The following is a 12,491-nucleotide window of genomic DNA, read 5'->3' as shown; positions in this document are numbered from 1 at the left end:
CTAAATTTATTACTGTCGGCACTTTTGCACATTTCTACCAAAAATATAAATAGCAAAACCAAATAGCCAGATTTCTAGCTAATAGCAATTTTTGAAATTTTTCCAGCAAACGAACTAGCCAGATCCAGCTATAAAATAGCTAAGTTGGCAACAGTGAAATGTACTAAAACCGTGGTCTTTCCATTGTAAACAGCTGTTTTGTTACCACAATGCGGCAACCGTTCGCCAATTTATTAATCCGACGCTTCCTGCAAACTCAGAACTCTGTGCAACATGCCAAGCAACAGCCCAACAACCTTAAAGGAAAAAGCAAAAGCTCGCAGGATTGGCTGACACGGCAGCTTGCCGATCCCTATGTAGAAAAGGCGCGCATGTTGAATTATCGTTGTCGCAGCGCATTTAAGCTCCTCGAAATGGATGATAAATATAGAGTTCTGAAACCGGGCGACGTCGTGTTGGATTGCGGTGCTGCGCCGGGAAGTTGGACACAAGTGGCTGTTGAGCGTACCAACGCTAATGGGAAGATAGAACGTGCACCTCTTGGTGCAGTGTACAGCATAGACCTGTTGCATTTCCATGCAGTACCAGGAGCGACTATTTTTGGCGGAATGGATTTCACAACATCGCTGGCCAAGCAACGTCTACGTGAGTCCCTGGCAGGTCGTCCAGTGAACTGTGTGCTCTCTGACATGGCACCCAATGCAACTGGCGTTCGTATGCTGGACCAGGAGAGCATCACAAATCTATGCTATGAAGTGCTTAAGTTTGCTCTGGCCATGTCAGCACCACAAGCAAATTTGGTGATCAAGATCTGGGACAATGGCGATGTGCCAAAACTGGAACGAGACATACTGTGCTATTATGAGAAAGTTAAACGCGTTAAACCGCGCGCCAGTCGTGGCGACTCATCGGAGCACTTTTTATTAGCGCGAGGATTTAAAGGAGCTTTGACCACATAACTTTAGCTAATTTAAATATATACCAAAGTAAATGTATCTTTAGATCCCAATTTCTTTATTGTTAATTGCATAATAAATTTTAAGCATAGGCAGAGATGTTTTCCTTAATAAGTAAATTAAAAAGTATCTTTAGATACCAATTTCTTTAATGTTAATTGCATAATGAATTTTAAGGACAAGCAGAGATTTTTTCCGAAATAAGTAAATTGAAAGCCAATATTTTTTAAATATATAAATTCAAACCGTGTTGTTTGTTCGACGGTTAAAAAAAGTTGGCTTATTTCTAGCTATTTTGCATCGTACTTTAAACTATTTTTCGAACGCTTTTCAGCCAGAAACACCTATTTTTTTCACTAAAAAATTGGCAGCACTGAACACAGTAGCATTGAAATCAACATTCACACTCACAATTTGGGGACAATCGAATATCGATAAAAAGTGCTCGCGCACTACACCCACTCTGGCAACGCTTTGGCATTGTCCTCAAGTCCTAAGCACAAAAGACACAAACCAGCTGGTTCCAGCGCCAAAATATACAGAAGGTCATCAACACTTTACAAAGATGTCAGTCGCCGATGCAATGGAATACATAACCCTTGGCAATCCTATTAGTCGTGCTGTGATCTCTTCATCGTCTGCCATGTTGCGTGTGATAGTAAGTGCATATATTGTGCAAGTGCATTTTTCGCAGGTATTTTTTATAATAGCTTTTCTTCACCATTTTTTCAGGGCCTACGCCCCAAGCAAATATCTGGGAAGGATGCCCCAATAATGATACAAGCTCAACCTCAGCAGTTGAGAGCACCATTGCATAGCCTAATGGGAAACCACTATCACTTTGTGCGAATTGCCGGCCTGGGCGGAGCGTCGGCTATTTTTATGGGAGCCTATTGCAAATATTTTCTGAAAGATGTCCACGATCCAAAGGAGCAGCAGGAGGCACAAGCATTTGCTGATGTTGCCAATAGAATACATTTCCTACATTCCTTTGCGCTTTTGTGCATGCCTCTGGCTCACTATCCGGTGTTTGTAAGTATTAATGTGTTTCATAGTGATGCCATTTTAATAACCATTTTTCAGCTATACTTGACAATTTTAAATTTATGAAAATTTAATGAGTCGTATTAGCTAATAGCCAGATGGTGATCTGTAAAACGGTTTGATAATCTCAGATAATTTGCAATCATTATACTCTCTTCTGAAATTATTATATTATGAGCAAACAAGTGAGCTAGTTTTTTTTACAGCAAGCTAGCTATTATATCCATTGTGATTCTGGCAACACTGGTGTGTGTGTGCGGGGGGCTTTCCCGTAATTGTTTTGTTGGCCAACAAACACATACGGAAAAATGTCAAGTATGCAATAAATTGGACAATTTTGATTATTTACCATTTATTTGAGCATCATAAAGCTATTTTGTTATTTGTCATTTGTAAAGTTAAATTTCTGAACGGAATTTACAACAACTCGCGTTACTTTTTGAATGAAATAATTGATTTATGCACAATTTTCATTTGCTTTTCAACATTGATATAGTATATGTATATAAATATGTATTATTATTTTTTGTCTGTTTTCAATTTTGTATGTTTGTATATATGTAATTGACACACTCTCTTCCTCTCTTAGTTAAATTCTTATGCGCTGTTTAATTTTTCAGATACAAAAAAATTGAACCATGAGTGTTATTTGATTTATGCTACGCGCTCTCTTAATTCTTCTTCATAAAGATGTGAAGATTGTATATGAAATGTTTTTAAAGCTAAAGCTAAATGTCCAACAACCACTAATTGCAGCTTAAAAGTAATTTCAATACCACATTACGAAACTTGTATACGATAATTGCTAACATTAACATTGTTTAGGGTGATATGAAAGGTTCATAGCTGATATGGGCTTAGGATATAGGAAATGTTTCATTTATTTTCATCTTAATTATAAATACTTTGATTAAAAACGTACCAAAATGCAGCTTAAATATCGCTGCTTATATTTCATTTTGTTTTCAATGGTTGTTCAATAATTTTGTTTTCAGCCTTATTCGATAAGTAAATCGTAGAGCTTTTTTTTCGGGTTTCAAAGCCAACAACTAAAGCTAACATCAAAATATGCAGGCCATACATTGTATATTGTCTAACACTTAAATGCAGCGCTTCAAGTAAATATTTTGTTTTTGAATTATCCCATGTTAAATTCACTATTTGCAGACTGGCATCATGATGACCGTTGGCACCGCACTTTTCTCCGGCTGCATGTATTACCGTGCTCTGTCCGGTGAAAAGCGACTTCAACATTATGCTACAATTGGAGGATTTTGTTTGATCGGCGCCTGGCTATCTCTGGTGGTCTAAATGGGATATTCACATGATATGGAAATACATAAATACGTTACAATTATCTATTTATAAAATCAGCTAAAGCTAAAGCCTAGATGAAGTTACGAGTGTACAGCAGCTGCTCTATATATATATAAATATATATTTATGCGCTTTTCAAAAGCGCGTTTTTTATATATAATATATTAGTTTTAAATGTAAGTTCTAGTGATTTAAAAATTCATTTTAAGATTTCCTTTTTTAACTTGTTATCAGTTTAAGTTTACAGCAAATGGAAGATACTTTTTGTTAAATGCATCTCTATTTTGTAGATGATTTAAATGCAGTTCTACTTGTTAGGATTACTTATCTCAAACAAAAAGGCAATGCGCAACATAAAGGATATAAATCATAAAGGAAATAAAAAGTTAATAAAGTGTTACATTTATTTTGTATACCTGTACATTAATAAATTACTATAAAAAACACACATACATTAATACTAGACGTAACAGTTTTATAGTTTTTTTTTTCTTTTTTGTTTTGTTTTGTAATCGTTATTGTCGTTACGGAACACATTTAATACACTTGGAATGCAACCAACCTTTTAAAGGTCAGGCAGAGTTGTCACTTGATTAGCACTCTCAATCTTTAGCTTATTGTCATCCACGAATCTACAATTCTATAATCAAATCATCTAACATTTAGTTTGTACACGTGTGTTATAAAAATTCTTAGCTGACTTTCTAGTTGTTATTTTTGTTGTTGTGTGTGGTTGCATTAGTGTTTCTGATTTTGCTACCCTAATAATTTTTGCTTGGAGGCCTCCGCAAATAGGAAGGTCTTTTGGATGCGTGCATTGGCCGCCGGGTGGTTCGTAATTGGTTCCAGTATCTTAAGTATGTAGTCTTTGAATGCCTTCGGAACGGCAAAGTGTCAAGAATCTTTCTTCGCCCGCAGATTGTCCTCATGCGCCTGTAAATTCAAATGCATATTAAAACTTACATATATTCAATATGATTCCCAATAGACTTACCTTCTGTGCGACCTTTAGCAGCACATCAAATGTCGAGTCGCCGGTCTGCTTGACCATGCCGTGGAATACCTTCTTCTCGCTGACCGTTAGCAATTCAAATGGCGATCCAAACTCAACAGCACGTCCGGCATCCATAACGAGAACCTTATCCGAATCCATGACTGTGTGCAGCCGATGGGCAATTGTGAGCACCGTGCAATCCTTAAACTTATTCCTAATCGTATTCTGAATGAGCGCGTCCGTTTGTGGATCTACGTTGGCAGTGGCTTCATCCATCACTAGAATTCGATTCTCCCGCAAAATGGCACGCGCCAAGCACACAAGTTGTCGTTGACCCACACTAAAGTTGGTGCCGCCTTCTGAAATCTTGCTCGACAATCCGCCAGCCAGATCGGCCACCACTTCTTTGAGCTTGACCTCCTCCAGGGACTCCCAAAGCTTTGCATCAGAGTACTCATCAAACGGATCCAGATTGTAACGCATTGTGCCCGAGAATAGCACCGGCTCCTGTGGAATAATTGAGATCTTGCTGCGCAAATCGTGAAGACCCAAGTCGCTGGTGTTGCGGCGATCGATGAGGATTGATCCTTCATTATACGACAATCGGAACAGGGCATTAATCAGTGAGGATTTGCCGGCGCCAGTGCGTCCAACGATTCCAATCTTTTCGCATGCCTGAATGTCAAAGGTCAACGAGCGAAGCACATAATCTGCATCCTTATCGGGGAAGTAGCGCAAGCTAAGATCATCAAACACAATCTTTCCCTCATCGGGCCAGTCCTTTGGTGGCTTCTTATTGGGCTTCGAATCGAAGTCGCCCTCGGGCTCCAGATCCTCGTACTCAGCTACTCGCTCCACAGACGTCATAGTATTCTCCAACTCCGCCGACTGACGCATTCCCCACTGCACCATGCCAGTCATGCCCATAGCCTGTGCAAAAGATAAAAAGAAGTGTTAGATTTCATAGACTGCAAGTTTACGTATTGAATCTTACCTGTGTGATAGCCAAGCCGACATCGCCGCCATTCTCCGGAGAGAACAGGAAGAAGCTGAGTGTAACGATCGCAATGTAAAGAACACAGACCAAATCTAGCCAATAGCCAAAGGCACGACTGGTTGCCAGGAACATGTAAAAGCCCGAGCTGTGCAGATCCTGGAAGTTATCGAACTCGGCAATGAGCTCCTTCTGCGCTCCAAAGGCACGAATCGTGGGCAGACCATTCAGCGATGCACTCAAATGGGAGTAAATGGGCGAGCGTGCTGCAAGTGGGGAAAAGTGTTAGTGAATCAAGTATACACGAACAATTACTGCTAGGAGCACTTACTTATGGCTTCCAACCGCTTGACATCGCGCGAGGTGGTCAGATAAAAGGAACGCAGCAGATAGAAGATACAGACCAGGATGAAGGTGACCAACAGATACCAGATATTGACAATACAAAGGACCACAATGATGCCAAGAATGCAGAGAAAGATCTGCATGACATCCATCATCACCGAAGGCAGGATCTCATCCACTTGACCCAGATCCTTGGAGAAACGATTGAGAATGCGACCAGATGGATTTGTGTTAAAGAAATTCATTGCCGCTCGCGTTACACCCTGGAACATCCTATTGTGAAGCGTCGTCGAGCTCTTGGCGGCCAAATGGAAGAAGAGCACACTGCGCACCAAGGAGAACACAATGACCAGAATGTTGATGGCCGTAAAGTAATAAATATCGATGGGATCAGTGTCACTGTTAATCCTTGGCGTAAACGAGCGACGCAGACGTGATATAAATGTATCCGATTCCGTATCAATATCTCCGTTCTTATTTACCCTGAAAATTTAAAAATCACTTAAGTATGAAGCAAATGGATCAATAAATGATTACTCACCAGTAGGACAGGAACATGTCGCCTCCAGAGCCCAGAACCTGGGCGCCAATGCAGAAGAAAGCAAACACAACAAACAGGAAATAACCGTTGGCAGCAAAGTATTTCTTGTAGAGACCCATACCAATACGTCCCTCGGTGCGGTTCTCCTGCACCTGCATAGGTGACTCCATAACCACCGAATCGGCTCCTGATTCCATTGACGAGACACTGTTTTGGCGACTGCGCAGCTTGCCGCTTGCCTGCGACAGTTTGCGCTTTTCGGGAGCATCTCCGGCGCCCTCATCCTTTTTGCTGGGATCCGTTAACATTTGGGCAAAGTCCAGGCCGCTCTTGCACATGGACTCGTAGGTGCCCTTAGCACTGATCTTTCCCTTGTCCAAAATAACAATAAGATCTGCCTGTTCCAGAAACTGCAGCTGATGCGTGACCAACAGCACAATCTCATCCCGCAAATAACCTCGCATGCACTGATCGAATAGATGACGTCCCACATGTGTGTCCACAGCGCTGAGAGGATCGTCCAACAGGTAGATGTCCGCCTTACGGTACACAGCACGTGCCAGACTGATACGCGCCTTCTGGCCACCGGACAAGGATGCACCACGCTCTCCCACAATCGTCTTGTCGCCGTAGGGCAGCAGCTCAAAGTCACGTTCCAGAGCGCACTTCTTCACCACCTGGCGATAGCGACTCTTGTCCATGGGCAGGCCAAACAATATATTCTGACGCACTGTGCCGGTGAAGAGCCATGGCTCTTGTGAGGCATACGACACGCTGCCGTTGACCTTGACTGTGCCAGATTCAGGTGGTAATTCGCCAAGAATGGTTTGAATCAGACTGGATTTGCCAGAGCCGACTGGTCCAATAACAGCCACCAGCTGTCTTGGCTTAAACTTCAAATTAATGTTATCCAAAGTGTATTCATTGGCCTTGGAGTCCCACTTGGCCTTCATCTTGCTGATGTTGACGCTGCTCTCCGCCTCGCTTGGACGACGACTGCTTGGCTTGAGTACTCCGGTGCTTGTGGCTACTGGCTCCTGTACTAGGCTACCCGGCGCCTTTTTGCCCAGCTTCTGTTCATCGACATCATTGGATTTATCGCGCACTTTCGTCTCCTCGTGCAACATAAACTTTTGAATGCGACCTATGGAAACGAGCAATTCAGCAAACTACGAATTGTGAAAGAAATGTGATATTAAAAAAATAGAAATGTAAGTTAACAATATTTATAAACTGTAAAGTGTCTTCTAAAGAATATTTGAAGCAAATAATCAAAAATTAATAGTCATAATTACCTGTGAAATACCCATGGGGAAATAAATTGTCATCGTGTTTCGCAGAATATTGTAGAAGGCGGTTATCACAAAGGCCTTTTCGGCGGTCAACAGTTGGCCCAGTAGGACAAAGCCCACCAAACTGACAAATACGGAAATTCGGGTCACGTACATGATGAAACTTTGGAGAGTTCCACGAATGTAGTTCACTTTTCGAATGGCATTCATTTCCTTGCCGCGCACATAGTTGATCATCTTGCTGAAAGGTATCTCCCAGGCGTACATCTTGATCACCTGAATGCCCGATATGATCTCATTCATCATGCGAACACGCTCATCCGTACGCAATGCCGTCTTCAGACGCAGCACCGATGTCTTCTTGCCCAGATATGCCTGCAGTGGAATGAACAGCAACATCACAGCCACCCCAAAGAACGCCGAGACGCCAATCTATATTGGAAAAGGATTTAATTGTTAAAAAAAAGCTAACAAATATAACAATTGGGCTCTAAACGGTAAGAGCCAGAAGACTGTAGCTTAAGAGTAGTCTGTTTGGTATCTTCAACCTCTAGGTGAGTCAAAAACAACTATTTCCACACAGATCAAATGTAAAGGACTAAACGTCTATGATTCGGATTATTATTGATTGAAAATTCCTACTTGATGTCGCTATCGAATATAGACTTCAAAGAACGAACGCTTTTACAATATATTGAATATTGTAATAAGAATTAATTTTCAAATAATCACATTCGTATAACTACATCGGGGGCAACAACGTGGTTTACCAGCTAAATTTTATCCCTATATTTGATTTAAAAAGATGTACTTATTTTATAAGTAAGTTCAAGTTCATTTACCTCTCTGTACATGAGCCAAGTGACCACTCCAATCTCCACAGGTCCCAGCCATAAATAATGCATGTGAATAACGGAGACATCGAGACGTCCCACATCGTTCGATATAAGATTAACCACCTGGCCAATTGTCGTGTCTCCCAGCGCAGTTCGACTCAGACGCAACGCCTTTCGATAAATCATGCTGCACATTGCAACGCGCACCTTCATGCCCGTGTGGAACATGCCCAGCATGTATGGATGCATGAATAAAACGTTGAAAGCACTGCACAAGATCACGCCGCCGGCATATAGATATGCCGTACTCCGGTCATCGCTGTCCTGATTGCTCTGATCGGCATAGAAGGATACCAGACCGCCCAAACATAAAGGCTGTGTGACGCTAAGGCAAAAATACAAAATAAATAATAAACACTTAATAAGACTAATAAAAAACTCAAGCTCTGTTGAGTGTATGGGCGTGCCTTCACTCAGTTCAACTTACCGGAAGCCCATTTCCAGAATAAATAAAACGAAGCCCAGGATACCAAAGTTCCAGCCAAAGACGCTCATTGTGACCTTAAACAGGCTGGGAGTTTTTTTCTTCTTGCGCTTTTGCTCCACCTCCTTCTCCCAGGCATCGCTGAGTTTCTTGCCAAGAGTATCTGAAAATGAAACCCATTATATATGACAGTCACTTTAATTATATATATAAAACCCTATCTAAATTACCTATACGAGCTTTCAATCGATTCGTAAACTCTACGAATCTTTTAGAAAAAGAGTTTTGGACTATGATTTCTTTTTATCGCTTACGTCAAGCATTTATTTTCTATTGTCTTTGGTTTATTTGTGAGTTATGGCTGTGCTGGCCATAAAATCCCCAAGTTTCAACCAGCTGTCCATTTCATTGGCCAGTTATCAGTTAACAAGCTAATCCCAAAGAAATGCATATAGACTTTATTCCTTTAACTGTTCTAACAAATAGTCATGGGTACTTCCGCAACGTTTAACCCCATGCTTTAATTATCTTAAGTGGTTTAAGTAATATATATTAAAGTATATAAGTAGAGATTGATACATTATTGTACAAAAAATTAGTTATTCTTTACTGTTTAACTGAATAAATATTTACTCAAGTCGTACGCCCCGATAAGATTGTTTAGGAACCACTTAATGTCAACGCATTTTGTCTCTATGGGCTCATTTATTATAAGTAAATAAGCGCACGATATTTAATTGTATATCTCATATATCATTCTCGGTCAAAAGTAAATTCATTAATTGCGGCAATGGTAGTTGTCAAAGTTATCATCGTTTATCAATGAACATTTCGGCAGTTGGGCACCTGATTTTTTTTAATAGTTCTACAAAACTCAAAGGTTACTTTTTTCGTAATTTCATTGAAATAACCTTGATTAGCTTTAAATAATCTTAAAACTTATTGGATAAAAAATATTTGTTTCTTTTAAGGCATTGTAGCTTCAATTTACTAATTGATTGGCAGACATCTTATCTGGGGATAATGAAGCCATTGATTTATGAAGACCGTTGGAAATTTATGAGATAATACCGAATAGATAAGTTATATATAGGAATTTTTAACTGCTATATGTATGTGGGTTCATATGTACTTTCCTGACTATAACAATAAGTTTGTAATGTTAGAAAAACTAGAAGAATATATGAATGTGCTTATCCAACGTATGACACAAGTTTCAGACTAAGAACCTCGCCACATGTTCAATTCTATCTAATCATTAAAACCTGTACCTATAAGTGGCGTCCCATTGCCATTGTTTTTGCCACTTCAAACCACACGTAAAATGTGTATGAAGACTTGATATTTCCATAGAAAATTCCTAGTGGTAATGTTGTGCTTTATATATAATAAAAGCGTACATAATAAAAAAAAAACTTTGACAATTGCTTTACCATAATGACAGGAAGTCAATCCGTAAAACAGATAACTAAACGAATGAGCCAAGTCAAGTGATGAGCAGAGGCCAAACCCTAATAGATGCCGTCATTGAACATTGAACCCTATAGTGGGATGATTTCCCAAAAAAAAAAAATTTGGCGAAGGTCTTTTCATTATCAAAGCAGACAAAGTATTATTTATGCCCTCAGCTAACTCATAACTTAAGCCGTCTACTGATTGAGTTTAATATACACTGGCAATTAATGAGTTTTTTTTTCCGGTAATTGAGTACATCTTTCAAAATATAACCCCTTTTAAGGGCAACTCATTTCATATTCAGAGCGCAGTTAATCCAATAATTTTTTCGGCCTTAATGTAATTATTCATAAACACTTGAAAACAATGTAAAGTATGCTTATGAATAATAACTGAAGTATGTATAAGAGGTGAATCATTCACTTACCGGACTTATGCTCTTTTAGAGCTTTATAGAGATCGCCTTCGTCCAATGTCTTTTTACGTCCTTTGAAAAATGTGGGCATCGTATAGCTGAACAATATTTAAAAAAAATTTAATTATATTTGTAAGCTTATGGAATGGGATGCAGTTAATGGACTTACCAAAACATAAGCGATGACAACGGATTCGATTTCTCGCGCGGATTCGGCGGCAGCTCATCGGCGTTGATGGACTGCATTTTGACGGTCGTTAATTTCTCTCTATCCGGGTCGTTTTAATATCTCAATAACTTGTCATTTGTTGATTGTTTTATCATTCAACAAGTGCCGCTGTAATGTGGATTATATATAGAAATATTAGTTTCCCATGGATTGACTGAAATAGTGTTTATTCCTAGTTATGAATGGAACGTCATAAAATTGACTACTGATAAGATTTTTATTGTAACCCGATTGAGTCAACCTATAGCACAGCTTATCTGTGTACGGGAGGCTGAAGCCATATTTCTCAAATTGTATTTGTATACCAATTATATAATGATAATTATAGCCATAAACTGAATCATTATCATGCTGACTTGGCAAAATAAAATTGGCTAGTGATTTATTTTCATTTGAGACCATGAATTGATTGGCATTTATTATCAGGACATGGAGAACTTTTTTTGAAAAATGAGTAAACTGATTTTTGGAATTATCTGTAGTGCATTCGGAACAACTTTCTTCACTTTGAGTTAATTTTAAAATTTGTTTTGAGTTGCAATATTAAGTTTCAGTTATTGTTCACTTTAAAAACAGGTTTGTTTGTCAATTGGATATTTTAAATTCACTTTATACTTCATATTTTTGGCACAAGGATAAATGGATACTGAAACAACGCGAAGAACTCACAAAATGGCACTGGAACGGACTGGCAGCAACGCGTCACGTTCAGATCTGGTAACAAGCAGCAACTTGGCTCTTGGCCAGATGCGAGACGCCCTTTTATAGCCAACACTCTTATCAGACTTCGACTTTGTATTAGTGGCGCGATCAGGAGAGAGAGAGAGAGAGAATTCTTGAGAGAGCATAAGATAAAAACCTGACTGAATTCTCAATGAAATCAACTATTGGTAATTGATAAGAGCAGCTTGACACAACAGGAGTTGCCCACACTTATCAATGCTATTGTTACCGCCTTATCACCAGCATCAAAGTGTAGAAATCTCGGAATGCAGCTAGTTAATTATCGAAGTAAATAAACAAATTGGATTTTGGTAAGCCAATATGTGTATAATGCATACCTTTAGCTCAATATTTCACCAATTGATAGCGTCGCAATTAAATTAACGAAACACAAATGCAAAAACTTGACAGAAAGAAAAAAAAAAAATACAAAATTGATTGCAAATCAATAAAAAATTATTGTGCCAATTTAAACATGTGCAATTCACTTTTAATCACTAGTTCTTATTGTCGCTTTAAATAAATAGTGCCCTATGTGCTTCTTTTACTGAATTAAATTTAATTGTGCAATAATAAAATAACGTTAAACAAGTTTGTGCGAGCTCGAATTTTCGTCTTCCTCTTCAATTTAAATTGCGCCGGCGCACTTAAACCGATAATATATCTACAAAATAATGTCCTTATTTAGCGACTATTTATCTAACAAATTTAATTTTACAAGCTTCAACAATGTTCAATTTATTATTTTAAGTTCTAGTGTAATTGAAATCAAGTAAATTATTAATTTTCCATTGTTGTTATTGTTCAATTCAAACCCAAGGGCTGCCACCCAGAGTAAAATTGCGATCTGGCAAGTCATATTATTT

The 12,491-nt window shown here is 39.0% G+C and overlaps 3 protein-coding genes across 4 annotated transcripts; 2 read left to right on the top strand and 1 right to left on the bottom strand.

Moving 5' to 3' along the window:
* Positions 1-176: 176 nt before the first annotated feature.
* Positions 177-1,051, top strand: LOC117790562 (rRNA methyltransferase 2, mitochondrial). The gene has a single exon (XM_034630042.1). It carries the CDS (start codon positions 210-212, stop codon positions 957-959), a length of 750 nt encoding a protein of 249 aa, XP_034485933.1. The 5' UTR covers positions 177-209; the 3' UTR covers positions 960-1,051.
* Positions 1,052-1,351: 300 nt separating this feature from the next.
* On the top strand, positions 1,352-3,730 carry LOC117793045 (transmembrane protein 256). Its single transcript, XM_034633417.1, has 3 exons — positions 1,352-1,614; positions 1,689-1,988; positions 3,168-3,730. Exons 1-3 carry the CDS (start codon positions 1,522-1,524, stop codon positions 3,309-3,311), a joined length of 537 nt encoding a protein of 178 aa, XP_034489308.1. The 5' UTR covers positions 1,352-1,521; the 3' UTR covers positions 3,312-3,730.
* Positions 3,731-3,798: 68 nt separating this feature from the next.
* Positions 3,799-11,642, bottom strand: LOC117793044 (probable multidrug resistance-associated protein lethal(2)03659). 2 transcript variants are annotated; one of them, XM_034633416.1, is made up of 11 exons: positions 11,572-11,642; positions 10,843-11,010; positions 10,686-10,771; positions 8,807-8,966; positions 8,326-8,704; positions 7,487-7,915; positions 6,192-7,360; positions 5,637-6,133; positions 5,306-5,571; positions 4,312-5,241; positions 3,799-4,250 (listed from the first exon to the last, which is right to left on the bottom strand). In XM_034633416.1, exons 2-11 carry the CDS (start codon positions 10,917-10,919, stop codon positions 4,212-4,214), a joined length of 4,032 nt encoding a protein of 1,343 aa, XP_034489307.1. In that variant the 5' UTR covers positions 10,920-11,010; positions 11,572-11,642; the 3' UTR covers positions 3,799-4,211. The 2 variants fall into 2 exon arrangements, with proteins under 2 accessions (XP_034489307.1, XP_034489306.1); XM_034633415.1 differs by lacking the exon at positions 3,799-4,250 and having other exon boundaries at positions 4,270-5,241.
* Positions 11,643-12,491: the final 849 nt, after the last annotated feature.

Source organism: Drosophila innubila (genome assembly GCF_004354385.1).
Source record: "Drosophila innubila isolate TH190305 chromosome 3R unlocalized genomic scaffold, UK_Dinn_1.0 2_E_3R, whole genome shotgun sequence".
NCBI lineage: Eukaryota > Metazoa > Arthropoda > Insecta > Diptera > Drosophilidae > Drosophila > Drosophila innubila.
This window is presented reverse-complemented; position numbering and strand designations above follow the sequence as displayed.

Bases quoted from the DNA above. Each gene is read 5' to 3' on its own strand.
- LOC117790562 (XM_034630042.1), top strand. From the start codon at position 210: ATGCGGCAACCGTTCGCCAATTTATTAATCCGACGCTTCCTGCAAACT.
- LOC117793045 (XM_034633417.1), top strand. From the start codon at position 1,522: ATGTCAGTCGCCGATGCAATGGAATACATAACCCTTGGCAATCCTATT. The intron at 1,615-1,688 runs GTAAGTGCATAT...CCATTTTTTCAG, and splicing joins CTGCCATGTTGCGTGTGATA to GGCCTACGCCCCAAGCAAAT. The intron at 1,989-3,167 runs GTAAGTATTAAT...CACTATTTGCAG, and splicing joins TGGCTCACTATCCGGTGTTT to ACTGGCATCATGATGACCGT.
- LOC117793044 (XM_034633415.1), bottom strand. From the start codon at position 10,919: ATGCAGTCCATCAACGCCGATGAGCTGCCGCCGAATCCGCGCGAGAAA. The intron at 7,916-8,325 runs GTAAATGAACTT...TTTCCAATATAG, and splicing joins CTTGGCTCATGTACAGAGAG to ATTGGCGTCTCGGCGTTCTT. The intron at 6,134-6,191 runs GTGAGTAATCAT...TTAAATTTTCAG, and splicing joins GACATGTTCCTGTCCTACTG to GGTAAATAAGAACGGAGATA.